General features: G+C 44.0%; 1 protein-coding gene across 9 annotated transcripts; it reads right to left on the bottom strand.

Annotated features, from left to right (window-relative positions):
* Positions 1-486: 486 nt before the first annotated feature.
* LOC135247185 (uncharacterized) lies at positions 487-13,458 on the bottom strand. Of its 9 annotated transcripts, none has more exons than XM_064320490.1 (10): positions 11,188-13,458; positions 10,533-10,577; positions 10,385-10,443; positions 10,090-10,288; positions 8,327-10,008; positions 8,139-8,187; positions 4,982-5,317; positions 4,337-4,657; positions 3,709-4,005; positions 487-2,428 (listed from the first exon to the last, which is right to left on the bottom strand). In XM_064320490.1, the coding sequence occupies exons 5-10, from the start codon at positions 8,342-8,344 to the stop codon at positions 1,338-1,340; spliced, it is 2,112 nt and encodes a 703-aa protein (XP_064176560.1). In that variant the 5' UTR covers positions 8,345-10,008; positions 10,090-10,288; positions 10,385-10,443; positions 10,533-10,577; positions 11,188-13,458; the 3' UTR covers positions 487-1,337. The 9 variants fall into 9 exon arrangements, with proteins under 9 accessions (XP_064176560.1, XP_064176559.1, XP_064176561.1 ...); XM_064320489.1 differs by having other exon boundaries at positions 10,090-10,443; positions 11,188-11,246; positions 11,761-13,458; XM_064320491.1 differs by having other exon boundaries at positions 10,090-10,236; positions 10,533-13,458.
* Positions 13,459-13,480: the final 22 nt, after the last annotated feature.

Below are 13,480 nucleotides of genomic sequence, written 5' to 3'. Positions count from 1 at the left end.
CCTCCTGCATCCTCCACAACTTCCTGCGGGTGAAAACTATGAGAGGCCCGAGGAGAGACACAGCATCAGCACTCACCCCCGACACCGTCGATGATGCTCTCAGACCTATGGGGAGGGTGGGGAGCAACAATGCACCCAGGGAAGCTATCCAAGCAAGGGAAGCCTTCTGCGCATACTTCAGTGAGGAGGGTACTGTTGCTTGGCAGCACCAAGTGGTGTAGCCTCCAGTCTGGCCCAGTCTACAAACCAATGGCTCTTTTAAGAGCCACTCATTTCTCTTGAAAAAGCAAAGAAATAAATGAATACATAAAAAGTATTTCCCCACAATGCACTCTTATGCAAAAGCTGAAAAATAAATGCACATCAGAATGTATTCCAGAAAGCGGTTCAGTATAACCCCTCCCCCCACACCATTATTTTAAGTAATTAATTAAAAGTCTTGCTTTAATAATTTTATGAAATGTACACTCAAGCAGATGACACACATTTAAACAAAGAATTATTTTTTTATTAAAAAAGTTACCAAAAACAGCGTGGAACGGCTCTTTTTTGTCAGGCAAATTATTCATTTTCTCCCCCTCCTGCCTCAAATATAAGCTTGTGAATTAAAAATTTCAGCTTTGGCTTCTTGGAGGGAGAGCTTCCGGAACTCACGTAGGATACTTTGAAAGCAGAGCTCATCCTCATCCAAAGCTTTTGGGAGGGGGGTGGCCTCCTCTAGAGCACGTACAATTCTATCCTCAAATGAGGACATTTCTACATGTTGCACCTTTTTTCTTTTCCCTATGGGAGGTCGGGTTGGCAAAGATGGCTGCAGCACTCATAAAGGGCCTGCTGCTGTCGTGTCTAGGAACCGACAGAATTCAAAGTCCAATGATTAATTTGCAGAAAACTACTTCACGAGGGAAAAGACACCACAGAAGCAAGCTCTTCAGAAAAGTTAGACTTTATTTGCACAGGTGCACAAAGCCGGATGAACTCTGCAGAATTGAACCTCGATTGTGAGTTTCATATTCATTTTATACACAAATGTACCCCACAACTCCCCTTAACACATTTCTAAAATACCAGCCATCTGTCCTTCTTGGCACCACAGTGATTTTAATTTCCTGCTCTTGGGTCGGCCTGACCTTCTTGGCACCACAATGATTTTCTGTTCTTTAGATGATAACGTTATTGTGGAATGTTACCCCAATTTTCCCTTAAACAAATATTAGTCTTTATTCTGTAATGTTTCTTTAAGCATACAAGTTACAGGATTTATAGCCTCCTGTAATTTTCCATTTATATTCAGTTTACATAAGGGTCACTGTAAAAATATTCGTCTTCTAGCACTTTTACTTGGCAATAGGGTTTGGCTGGCTGGCTGGCTGGCTGGCTGCTGGGGGTGGCTGGCTGGCTGGCTGCTTCTGGGGGTGGCTGGCTGGCTGGCTGGCTGGCTGCTTCTGGGGGTGGCTGGCTGGCTGGCTGCTGCTGGGGGTGGCTGGCTGGCTGGCTGGCTGGCTACTTCTGGCTGCTGGGGGTGGCTGGCTGGCTAGCTGGCTGGCTGCTTCTGGGGGTGGCTGGCTGGCTGGCTGGCTGCTGCTGGGGGTGGCTGGCTGGCTGGCTGGCTGCTGCTGGAGGTGGCTGGCTGGCTGCTGGGGGTGGCTGGCTGGCTGGCTGGCTGGCTGCTTCTGGGGGTGGCTGGCTGGCTGGCTGCTGCTGGGGGTGGCTGGCTGGCTGGCTGGCTGCTTCTGGGGGTGGCTGGCTGGCTGGGCTGGCTGCTGGGGTGGTGGCTGGCTGGCTGGCTGGCGGTGGCTGGCTGGCTGGCTGACTGCTTCTGGGGGTGGCTGGCTGGCTGGCTGGCTGGCTGCTGCTGCTGGGGGTGGCTGGCTGGCTGGCTGGCTGCTGCTGGGGGTGGCTGGCTGGCTGGCTGGCTGCAGCTGGGGGTGGCTGGCTGGCTGGCTGGCTGCTGCTGGGGGTGGCTGGGCTGGCTGGCTGGGCTGCTGCTGGGGGTGGCTGGCTGGCTGGCTGGCTGCTGGGGGTGGCTGGCTGGCTGGCTGCTTCTGGGGGTGGCTGGCTGGCTGGCTGGCTGCCTGCTGCTGGAGGTGGCTGGCTGGCTGGCTGCTTCTGGGGGTGGCTGGCTGGCTGGCTGGCTGGCTGCTTCTGGGGGTGGCTGGCTGGCTGGCTGGCTGGCTGCTTCTGGGGGTGGCTGGCTGGCTTTGTTCACGTTGTCCACGTTGTCCACGTTGTCCAAGTAGTTCACGTTGTTCACGTTGTCCACATTGTTCACGTTGTCCTGTTCTGGCTGCATGGAAACAATCTAAATTTCGAGAGTTTTCTGTGTTTTTTATGAAGAACCACCAGACTGCAAAGGCACTGCCAGCCAGAATCAGCAGCAACACCAACACTCCCACCACTATCCCAGCCACTTCTCCAGCAGAGAGTCCTGCAGAGAACATGGAGAAAGAGGGACTCATTTGGGAGAAATAGAGAAGAGCAGGTAATAATCAAGAAGGAAAGACTACAATAATAATATTAATAACAACAACAATGATAATAACAACAACATCAATAATAATACATTTAGCAAACATCCAGGGGGACTTACAAAAAGTGCCTCCATAAAGGTTCATACAGAGAGAGAGCTGATGCCAAGTTAGCAGTCTGACTAAGTGTGGTAGCACATTAGTAGTAGGCACTGAAGTAACGTTGTAAACCTACAACATAATAGGAAATGCCAGCGCTAGGTGGGAGGAGACTGTGGATGCTAAGGCAGTAGGACTCTGAGATGGAGCCCTGGGGAACTCCTGCACTAAGTGTTAAGACAGTGGGACTGAGCTGATAAGTTTGGAAAAGTACATCCTATTGGAATTGCTGAGATACCGGTTTGAGGGCCAGAGTCACCATCAGGATCACCTGTATCAAACGCAGCAGAGAGGTCAAGACAAGATCAAGAAAGGGGACAGGGGGGCAGTTTTTGCAGATTTGCATGATTCTGTTATGGGGGTGGGGGGGGGCTATAGTGACATTCTTCTACTCTCAGGTAAGCCACTGCCATTTCCTAGGACATTTTTTGAGCCTAAATCCTGTCTTACAGCAGCAAACCAGCTTAAAGGCATCAGAGCATTTTCTCCAGCTTTATTTTATAGACAGAAAACCCAGTACAGTAATTTGTGGCCAGATAGAGGTGAAAACCTGCACTAAAGGCTGCAACAGGCCGTTTTTATACTTTCTGGAGTAAAGCAGTCCACAGGCCGATACATTTCAGTAAATTCAGTGGCGTTATGAAAATATGCTAATTCTATGCAAATTCCATAAAAACTGTAGACTAATTAAAAGAGAATCAGTCTTATTTTCAATAATTGTCAGGCCTTAGTACACTGATAGTCTACAATCATTGTTTGATAAATGTTTTATTTAGCAAATTTGTGGAAAGACAGAAAAATTGACAAAGCTAGGCTACATCTTAGAAACCATAGCCTAAGATTGCAAAAGCCTAAAACCTATACTTTTGTGTCTCTTATGTGTATTGTGCTCAAGGGGACTATAAAACATGAGGCATTGTGAAAAATTAATTTCTATTTTATATTAATATTATTATTATTATTTCCATTATTTTCCCAATGGATTGCACCAGCCACAACTCAGAGGAATAACAGAGTGGACCAGTAAGATGCTGAGCCCTGCATCTGTACAAACACAAAGACCTGAAGAGGAGGACCATACCTGAGACTTCCAGAGAGACAGAGCCGATGGTCCTGTTGGTCTCAGGATCGGTCACCTTGTAGACTCCGGCATCCTCCAGTGTCACACTCCTCAGCAAAAGGGTGTAGTCGTGGGCCAGAAGCTCACATCTCTGAGCACAACGCTCCCCATACCTGGCTGGGCCTTTATTTGCATCGAGCATCAGCACCTCATCTGAACCAAGGCCTGCACTGAATGTTACCCTCACTGGGTCTGCGGCATAGAGCGGTATGGAGAGCAAACCACCGGCCTTCACTGTGAGGTTCTGGGGTGGGTGGCCTGTGAGGGCAGGGAATTCATTTACATATTTACATTTTACATTTACATGCATATTTACAGGGGATATGAACACATTATCAACAGCAGTCAGCTTGATCATGTAAAAAGGTAAAAATGATACAGGGCAAATTATAGCATCCAAAAATTGCTGGTGTCATCTTTCATCAAATCTGCGGTACATCAAGCAATACTTTTGTAAATTATGAAACATTGTTACACTTGCCCTGATTAAAATTACCACATGAAAAAATAAATAATACACACCAGACACACTTATACACCTGAGCTGCTCGGCTGCCCTACAGAACTGAAGATCTAAAGTGAATTTTACCTGTCACAACCAGACTGGCAGAATCTGGATTCCCCCTCTCTTTCGGACTGTTGTAGAAGCACTGGTAGTCGCCTTCATCTGAAAACCGTGTCTGTCTGATGGTTAAAGACATGTTTCCATAGACGGCTTGTTCTGGGGAAACTGAAGCTCTGTTCTCAAACCTGGGCCCATATGTGGTGGTGTTCTTAAGGAGCTGGTAAACGTTCTCTCCACCTCTCTTCCAGAGGAAATCCAGATCAACAACACGTGCTTGTATATTAATTTTCCCAAAACAAGGAAGACTGGCGGACATTCCCATCGCTACGGAAACATTTGATGGGACTGAGAGAGAGACAGAAAAAGAGAGAGGGAAAGAGAGAAACAGGCAGACAGAGATTTACAAAGTATTCCTGGCATACAGGAATTAACAGCTCAACCATGTTGCTTGGGGTAGATGAAGGCCCTGATGCAGCATATGCCGTCTACTGCATACCACCCAGGGCTTGTGGGTTTTATACAGACTGGAATGATCCTGTCCCCCCAAAAACAATCGTAAGAATAATAACAGTAATATCCTTTGTCAAAAAACAGCTTTTATGGCTATCAAATCCACAAGCACTAAAAACATTCACTCAATCTGTCGGGAAAAAGGCAACATGTACTGACCTCTAATTTCTAGTTTCACATCTGAAAGAACAATCTCAGTCTCATCCCTGTACTGGCATTTGTAAATGCCGAGGTCACTGTACACCACAGGCCTGAGGGTGAGGCTGTAGTTTCCCGGATTTTTTAAGTGGAAGGATTCCACCCGTCCCTTGAAGCCGTTTCCAGAGAAAAAGGATCCGGTGTAGAGGTCAGCCACATCCAGCCAGTCAGGATACTCATTCTGCTGAAAGCACCACTCCACATCCCTGCTGGGGGCTCCACGGCAGGGGAGAGTGAGGGAACGGCCGATGTTCACAAACATGCAGCCAGAGTAGCCTGGAGATGCTGCCAGCTGGGCTAGGGGAGGGAAGCTGGATGTTCATTCAGCATAAGAGGGAGAAATATCACAGGGCTGGGCTTTTCATGATAGAGGAATAAGAGGCATTCAGAAATAATATTATAGTTTAAATAATTTAAATCTAAATTTTTGTCCACCAATATGGCAGTGACGCATGAAGTTTTTATTTATTTATTTTTTAAACACACACACACAAGCATATACAAAGCTGTAAAAAAAAGTGTTTGCCCCCTTCCCGATTTCTTTTATTATTGAATATTTGTCACACTGAATGGTTTCAGATTATTAGACAAAATGTAATATTAGACAAAGAAACTAAGCGTAAACACAAAACACATAAATTCTACATATTATTTCATTCATTTAATAAAAAAAGTTACCAAACACCCATATCACCCATGTGAAACAGTAATTGCCCCCTAAGTTAATCAAGAATTTAACCAAATTTAATTGATAATTAGATTCAGCGGACTGAACACAGCCAGGCTTAATTGCACCCAGCCCTTTTGAATCTAAACCTCACTGATATAGAACCTTACCTTACCATCAGAGTGAAGTTGTCACAAAGTTTCTACAAGCACATTATGCCATAATCAAAAGAAATTCCAAATGAGGTTAGAAAAAAAAGTTGTTGAAATACAGTCTGGTAAGCCACTATCACCAAATGGGGAACACTTGGAACAGTGGTGAATCTTCCCATGATTGGCCGGTCTGCCAAAATTTCTCCAAGGGAAACTCATCCAGGAAGTCACAAAAGATCCCAGAAGATCATCCAAAGAACTCGCCTCAGCTTTGGTCAGTGTTCACGACTCCACAACAAGAAAGAGACTCAGTAAAAATGGAATTCATGGGAAAGTAGCAAGGTGGAAACCACTGCTAACCAAGAGAAATGTCAATGCTTATCTCATATTTGCAAAGAAAATGTTCTATGGTCAGATGAGTCAAATTGGAACTTTTTGGATGACACGGGTCCCATTATATCTGGGGTAAAGTAAATAGTTTTTTTTTTTGAAGGTAGAGACTGAAGGTAAAAACTCACTTTCCCCATCAAATTCACTCCCGCTCCGCACAATGACAGCACTTCGTACGACTAGTCAAGTTAGGCTACTCGGCTAAATGCTACCTATTGCTAATAAAATTAGGCCTTCTACAAAATGCGGTATGAATAAAGAGACAAGCTGGGCAACTTATGCATTATTACTAACATTGTAAATAGATTTATGTGGGTGAGGGTGACAAATTCAGTGTTTTTTCTAGTGGTAGGCTATGTGCGTACATAAAATAAATGAATCGCTTTATGCATAATACATGTGCAGATCACTCCAAAAAGCTGAAGTAGTTTTTATTTAAAAACTAAGCGGCAACATACAGTGCATGGGAACCAAAAGTCTGAAGACACCCACAGTTATGCTATTATTCATCATTATTCATATAGCCTTACTTTTCCGCAGTATGTTTTAGTTGTTAACAGCCCAGATATTTGGATATTGAGCCATAGGAACACACACTGAATGAAACACAGTGTGACAACAAATAGAGAAACGCTTAGCTTATGGTGGATGAACAAGATATCTACGCAGCTTCCCATTTCATACACGAGTGTCGGATATGTGTTAAAACAATGTTACATGGCATTATTCCTTCATAAATAATGAACAAAACCAGAACTTGGTTTTGTCCTCAGACTTTTGATCCTCACTGTCTCTAAGCAACTGAGCACTAAATCTGTATATTGATTGGGTAGCCTACACAGCTGGTGTGATGAGGTGTGCAAGATTAGATGGGCTTTTTTCCCGAACTTCGGATGACACTGCATACGGTATTATAGATGCCATCTTGTGCATTGTGGAGGTCAGATTATTTTTCAGAAAGTTGTTTCGAGTGTTGTCAGTGACCACATTTAAATGTATTTGATTTTGGGGATTCATGTTACAGTAATGCTCTAGATCTTTCCGTGGCACAGCACCATGGCTGATTATAAGCAAAAATCCTGAAGCCTACATAATTATAGCCAAATAATAGCAAAACTAAAAAGCACTAATCCTGTTACTCTGAGAAAACTAAGAACATTACTCACCACCTCTTTCCCCTTTCCTCCCCCTAATATCCCACATATACCCCATCCCCGCCCAGTTTCTCTGACCCTCTCAAACAACCTCTGCGTATCTAGATTATATAATTCACAAAACATCAGCACATGCTCGACCGTTTCATGTCAACCAATCAATTTCAGTGATGAATTTAGTCAAATCAAATTTTATTTGTATAGCGTATTTTACAACAGTTGTCACAATATGCTTTACAGACAACCTTAGCCTAAACCCCCACAGGAGCAAGCCTAAGGCAACAGTGGCAAGGAAAAACTCCCTGTGGCAGATGGGGAGAAACCTTGGAAGGAACCAGGCTCAAGGGGGAAACCCATCCTCCTCTGGTCGGCTCAGGGTGCCGACTGGTGACCAGCATGTCAGCCAGTTTATGCACAAGATATATAGTCCCAAACCATAACCTACTCCACATAACCTCTCTCCTGCAGTTTCAGCAGTAATAGAGGAAATCAGGAAGGGGGGGGACGAGGGCTGGGATGACATATTTTCTCGGGAGCATTAACCAATGTGCGGACATCATCTTATCATGCGATGTATCCTCGGTCCAGAACCTACAGAGACCTTTCTCCAGACAATTCGCACCATTCGGCCATTTTCTAGAGCCGGTTTTGAAATTTCACTTATCTACTTAACCTTAAACGGCCTTTACTTTAAACCTTTTGAAACCAAACACATTCATTTTCATTAGTGCCAAATGCATGTGTAGCTTACTCACCCAAAAGGACCCAAAAACTTGCACATCTCATTTCCGGCTGGGAATCCGGCTATGCGCGTACACAAAATAAATGAATCACTTTATGCATAATACATGTGCAGAGCACTCCAAAAATCTGAAGTAGTTTTTATTTAAAAACTAAGCGGCAACATACAGTGCATGGGGACCAAAAGTCTGAAGACACCTACAGTTATGCTATTATTCATATAATCGTCTTTTCTCCGCTGGCTAGCTTCGCATGTCTTGCTAAAGTTAACTTCGATACGCAGTTCTTCATACTATTAGACTGCTGATGCCTATCCCTGCCAAAACTAACTAAAAGGAATTATCTGCCCATCCAATGAAAAAATCACCGTTATCGCTTTTTTTTTTTTAGCGTTCATAGTTTTCGGTAATTTTGTCATTGCGCATCAATAAATGCACTGCTTTCCTATTCGCCATTTTGAAGGTGTGGTATTTCCGGGAGAAGGGTCTGCCTGCAGGCAGGGGACTTCTCAGGCCAAACTAAAATTTGGAAGGGGGAAGAAATGTGGGCATCAGCAGTCTAATAGTATGAAGAACTACGTATCGAAGTTAACTTTAGCCAGACATGCGAAGCTAACCAGCGGAGAAAAGACGTCTAATTTACTGTCAGGCCAAATTTCTTTCCCCCTATTCACTTCCGGGGTTACGTTTCCTTACGTGTTACGTGTAGCCGTTACGTTGCGCCGCTTGGACTGATCAGAGACTGTAAAAAAAAATATGGACAACGCTACTGTGACGTCACCCATTGGCGCTCCGTGGGTCTGTAAAACACGTTTTGAAGCTCAATGCGGGCGGCATGTTCGATTTGAGCCAAAACCATAGAGTTAAGCGGTCTTGAGATTTTTACAATGTGATTGACAGTCCGGTGCGGAAAAGCCCATCTACAGACTGATCTACAGTCTATGGTCTATGGTCTGATCTCTCTGTCAAAATGTGAATGGTTACTTTTGTTTGTATTTGCCGTAGACGCATACAAAAATGTTTTATTAGCTAGCTAGCCATCGCCTGTCTCTCTCTCTATTGCGAGATTCACAGATCACCAGCTAGCTCGCAAGAGAAATGGATAGCTTGCGAGACAGTTTGAGATCGCTAGCTAGCTGGCTAGCTAGGAATGGAAGCTATTTCTATAAGAGAAGCTCTTCCAGCTAGCTTGCTAGTTAACTATATCGGGGTGTCTCGCTGGCTATCTATATATGTTTCTTGCTAGATCGCATGCAGCACAGTCTGTTTACAAGCCATAGCATGTATAAACTTGTGTATGTTCAACCGCTGTCGTAGAAGAATAAGTAATCCCCTAACATGTTAAGCATAGTCTACAAGCCATCGAAACAGAAATTATTCGTCATTACAGCCTAGTACATGCAGTACTACTAGTTTTGTTTGATGACAGAGGTGACATTAAATATGCCACTGTAATGTGTTTCCCAAGAATGATTCCGGTCCTGGAGGACTGTCTGCGTCGTGGTTTTTGTTCCAACCAGTTATTAGTTTTAGAACTGCTCCGCCGCCTTCTGCAGGGTCATCTTCCCAAGAGCAGAAAGTGCACCGATGATAGCCTTGTATGGGAAAAGTAATTAAGGTCCTTATAGCCTATGTCTTGCACTTCATCCAGTCTGATTGCATCAGTGTGTGATATGAGTCTCACCTCTGGGAGCAGCACCTCTAGAATGAACAGTATATGATTCCTGATGACAACTGGAGAGGATATACTGTTCAGGACAGTTTCAAGGTACTTGATCAACCTGTCCTGCTGGGCGTCATTGTCAAGGTACACTGGGACTTTGTAAGGCGACTTCCCTTGGAAACCCATCAGCCACTTGGAGGGTTCCTTGTCACTGATGATTGCCTGTGTTTGCAGAAAAAAAGGAACACAGTGACATGCCCATACCTCACAGTACATTTTCTGCACCATTTTTTCCCCACATACCAGTAGTTGTTCCTCGGTCCCGCGCTCCTTGACAATGAAGTGAACCAGCGCCTGCTCGGTGGCTGTCCGCTCAGCGATGGCCTGGATACGTGCTGGGACCTCCATGGTAGTTCCCTTGCCCACCCGGTACACCGGCTGAAGAATGTCCTGTAACAGACAACTCGCCTCATCTGTCCAGAAAGCAAACCTCTGGCTGTGGCTTTAATGAAAATGATGAAAAATGTTAGCACATTTTCCAGTCTCTGTAAATATTAAAGAAAAGCAATCAATCATGTATTTCTTGTAGCTGTCATACCCGTCTATCCAAAAGCGCTCCATAAGGAGGACACACCACCGGATTGAATGCATGTCCAGCTACAGCAGATACAGCAAAAAGGATTACACTAGTTTCACATGGTAACATATTTATGTCATTTTGATTCTGTAGATGTTCAAATACTGACCATACTGAAGTGGAATGGAACATCCATACACATGCAGAGGGCATACTGAAAAAAATATATATATATATAGTGGCAAACAAGCCTGCCACAGGCCACCAAAGTGGCTTTCCAAGGGGCCCTCCAGCACAGAGACACAGGGAGATGATGATGTTCAAACAGACCACGTTTATTTACGAGGGTGGCAAGATGTTACAGCCAACTGAGCAGATGCTAAAAACTGTCATGACAGAGGCTCTCCTTTGTGTGGGTGGGGATGGCAGATTTAACCTGTGCGCACTGATTGCCTCACTACGCACAGGTGCAGCCACCCCTGTTCCCGGGGTCCAATTAGCCTGGCCAATTATCTAATTCCTAACCAATTATCTAACTAGCCAGGTCTAAGCAGCTTGACCCAGGGCAGGTGTGGCTGCTTAAACCAGCTATCCCCACACCACATATATATTTTCCAGATTTTATATATTTCCTTCAATTTTGTTCTGGGCACATATCCAGTATTTACCTAAAACTCAAATTACCATGAGCATGAAAATGCCAGTCATTCCTGGATGTCTGTTGTGGGATATCCTGATAACACACATTTTACGTCATGTAAAGTCATATTTTTAGACGTTATTACAAGACACTGCTATTACATGGAGAAGAAATTGTATTATACCTGCATGTCCCTTCCAGTCCTCTCACTTCAGCATCCAGGAATAATGCAGAGCAATGTCCCTGCAATAAATAAAATCAGTCCTGTCAAAAATAAAACTCACAATGCCTACTATAAACTCAAACTTATGAACACGGTCAGTAACTGATCAAATGAGCAGGCCATGGGAACTTAGCAAAACATATGAACGACATCAATAGCAAATCTCAAAAGATATAGTGGGAACATGGCCAGAACAGGAACATGGCCAGAACAGGAACATGTTCAGAACAAGAACACGGTCAGAACAGGAATGTGGCCAGAACAGAAATACGGTCAGAATGAGAGGTGGCCAGAATAGAGCCGTGGCCTGAATTATTTATTACGTAGGGACCTAAAGATGGCTCTGTACTCCGCATCACCAAAACCTGAAGGCCAGAGGGCAAACTGAGAGTCCAGCAAGAGAATCTCTCTCTTGGCTGGCTTCAACACCTATAATGGGTAATGCAGAAAGAAGCATAAACAATATAATTATTAACCAAGATTTCATAGCTATCTGCAGTGATTTCAAATGTAATTTCTCTGCTTATTACTGACACATAGAAGGAAGTGCTCTGGCCCATTGCAGTTTGTCCACGCTAGGAAGACTAGTGCATCCTTCAGGTGTGCATTCCTCTGTAGTGACAATTCATGAATTTCATATAATAAAAGTTTGGATAAGTGTAACTACTAATACTTAAGATTCATTGTACTCACTGGAAGGCCTGACAGAGGATTGTTGTCTAAATGAATTGTATTCAACAGCCCATCAGCTTATCGTAGGTAAAAGTGAATTGTAATTAATCATAAACAAGAATAATAACATGCCTCTATATTGAATGTTCTTCATCCAGTCTTCTTTTCATTGGTGTCACTAATTTTCTCACAGAGAAATATGCAGCTTAACAGATGAACTTTCAAGTACTCAGTCAGTCAAAAGGGTCAGTGGGGCATAAGACAAGGCTCCATCATTCTGGTTTGACTGGAACCATCAAAATTATGGGCAATGTGAGAGCCACACGTTTTGAGTCCACCAGACCGATTTTGCTAATCTTTTTCATCTCTTTCTGGTCTTTCTCTAGATCAGCTTCTGCTGACTACATTCTCTGGAAAGGGCGCTTGTCTGTGATTGCGAATTTTGTTTCTGTTTCATAGTTTTTTTAAATCAGTGGAATGTGCAACTTGTTTCAGGTTAACACTGTCACCTTGTGCATTGGTAATGGTAAGGAACTTGGAACCTCTTTAGCGTGGCTGATGGTCTCCATGGTAACAGGGACATAAAATACATAAAAACAGAGCAGGTTTATTTTAAGTCTAGGAAATTACTTCAGCAACCCATGCGAGAGCAACGTGCGTATCGTTTGATCATTAGGAAGTTGACGCCCTTTCTTCAGAACAGTTTGTACAATCGACTGAGACGGAAAAGGATATCCGCTTTGAGGTGGAACACAGCAACAAATCTGTATGTGGCACAGACTGTGTGCAGGCCCCATGCCACAGGATCTTTCTCGATGGCCACCTTCACAGCTGGCAGGTTCCTTCACAGGTTTGAGATGTTTGAGACATCCTAATGAAAAACAGCAAGGCTATCAAGTGGCTCTTACAAGTCCTTTTCTTTAAATGGGTAGACTTACAGTCACTTTGAGGCAGTCCACTGCAAGCGAAGTAGTAGCTGCATGGGGCATCGCTGCAGGATTAGCACAGCTTACAAATGCAGATCTAGAGGTCTGCACATAGGGCACCTCGTCTGCAGCATCTCTGGAGAACTTTGGTAAATATTTATTCAATTTTGATCTAGTTGGATAATTATTTAGCAATGCAAGAAAGGTGGATATACTTTGTACCCCAACCTTCGTTGTGAGTGTTAAAATATACCCATACCAAACATGATTACTTTTGGTTCAGGTTACAAGAAGATGAAGAATTTTTTCATTTTTAAGACGTGCAGGCCAGGGAACTCTAATACTGTAATATTCTAATAGCCTGCACTCACTTTGAGTTTTTCAGACCTGTTGGATATTGTAATTGTATTTGCTAATTATTCAATTAGACTTTCCTCCATTCGCTGGTGTGAATGGAGCGGCCTTGAAATAGGTGACATAGCTCAGGAGGTAAGAGTCGGGCAGTCGGAGGGTTGCCGGTTCGATCCCTGCCCTGGGCGTGTCGAAGTGTCTCTGAGCAAGACACCTAACCCCTAACTGCTCTGGTGAATGAGAGGCATCAATTATAAAGCGCTTTGGATAAAATGCAGTCCATTTACCATTACCATTTACTGAGG

Source organism: Anguilla rostrata, unplaced genomic scaffold (genome assembly GCF_018555375.3).
Source record: "Anguilla rostrata isolate EN2019 unplaced genomic scaffold, ASM1855537v3 scaf1129, whole genome shotgun sequence".
Classification (NCBI taxonomy): Eukaryota; Metazoa; Chordata; class Actinopteri; order Anguilliformes; family Anguillidae; genus Anguilla; species Anguilla rostrata.
This window is presented reverse-complemented; position numbering and strand designations above follow the sequence as displayed.

Excerpts from the sequence above, each read along its gene's own strand:
- LOC135247185 (XM_064320487.1), bottom strand. Across the intron at positions 5,318-8,138 it reads AAGTTTTTGGGTCCTTTTGG|CCCAGCTGGCAGCATCTCCA; the intron begins GTGAGTAAGCTA and ends TCCCTCCCCTAG. Across the intron at positions 2,429-3,708 it reads TGTCTCTCTGGAAGTCTCAG|GACTCTCTGCTGGAGAAGTG; the intron begins GTATGGTCCTCC and ends TGTTCTCTGCAG.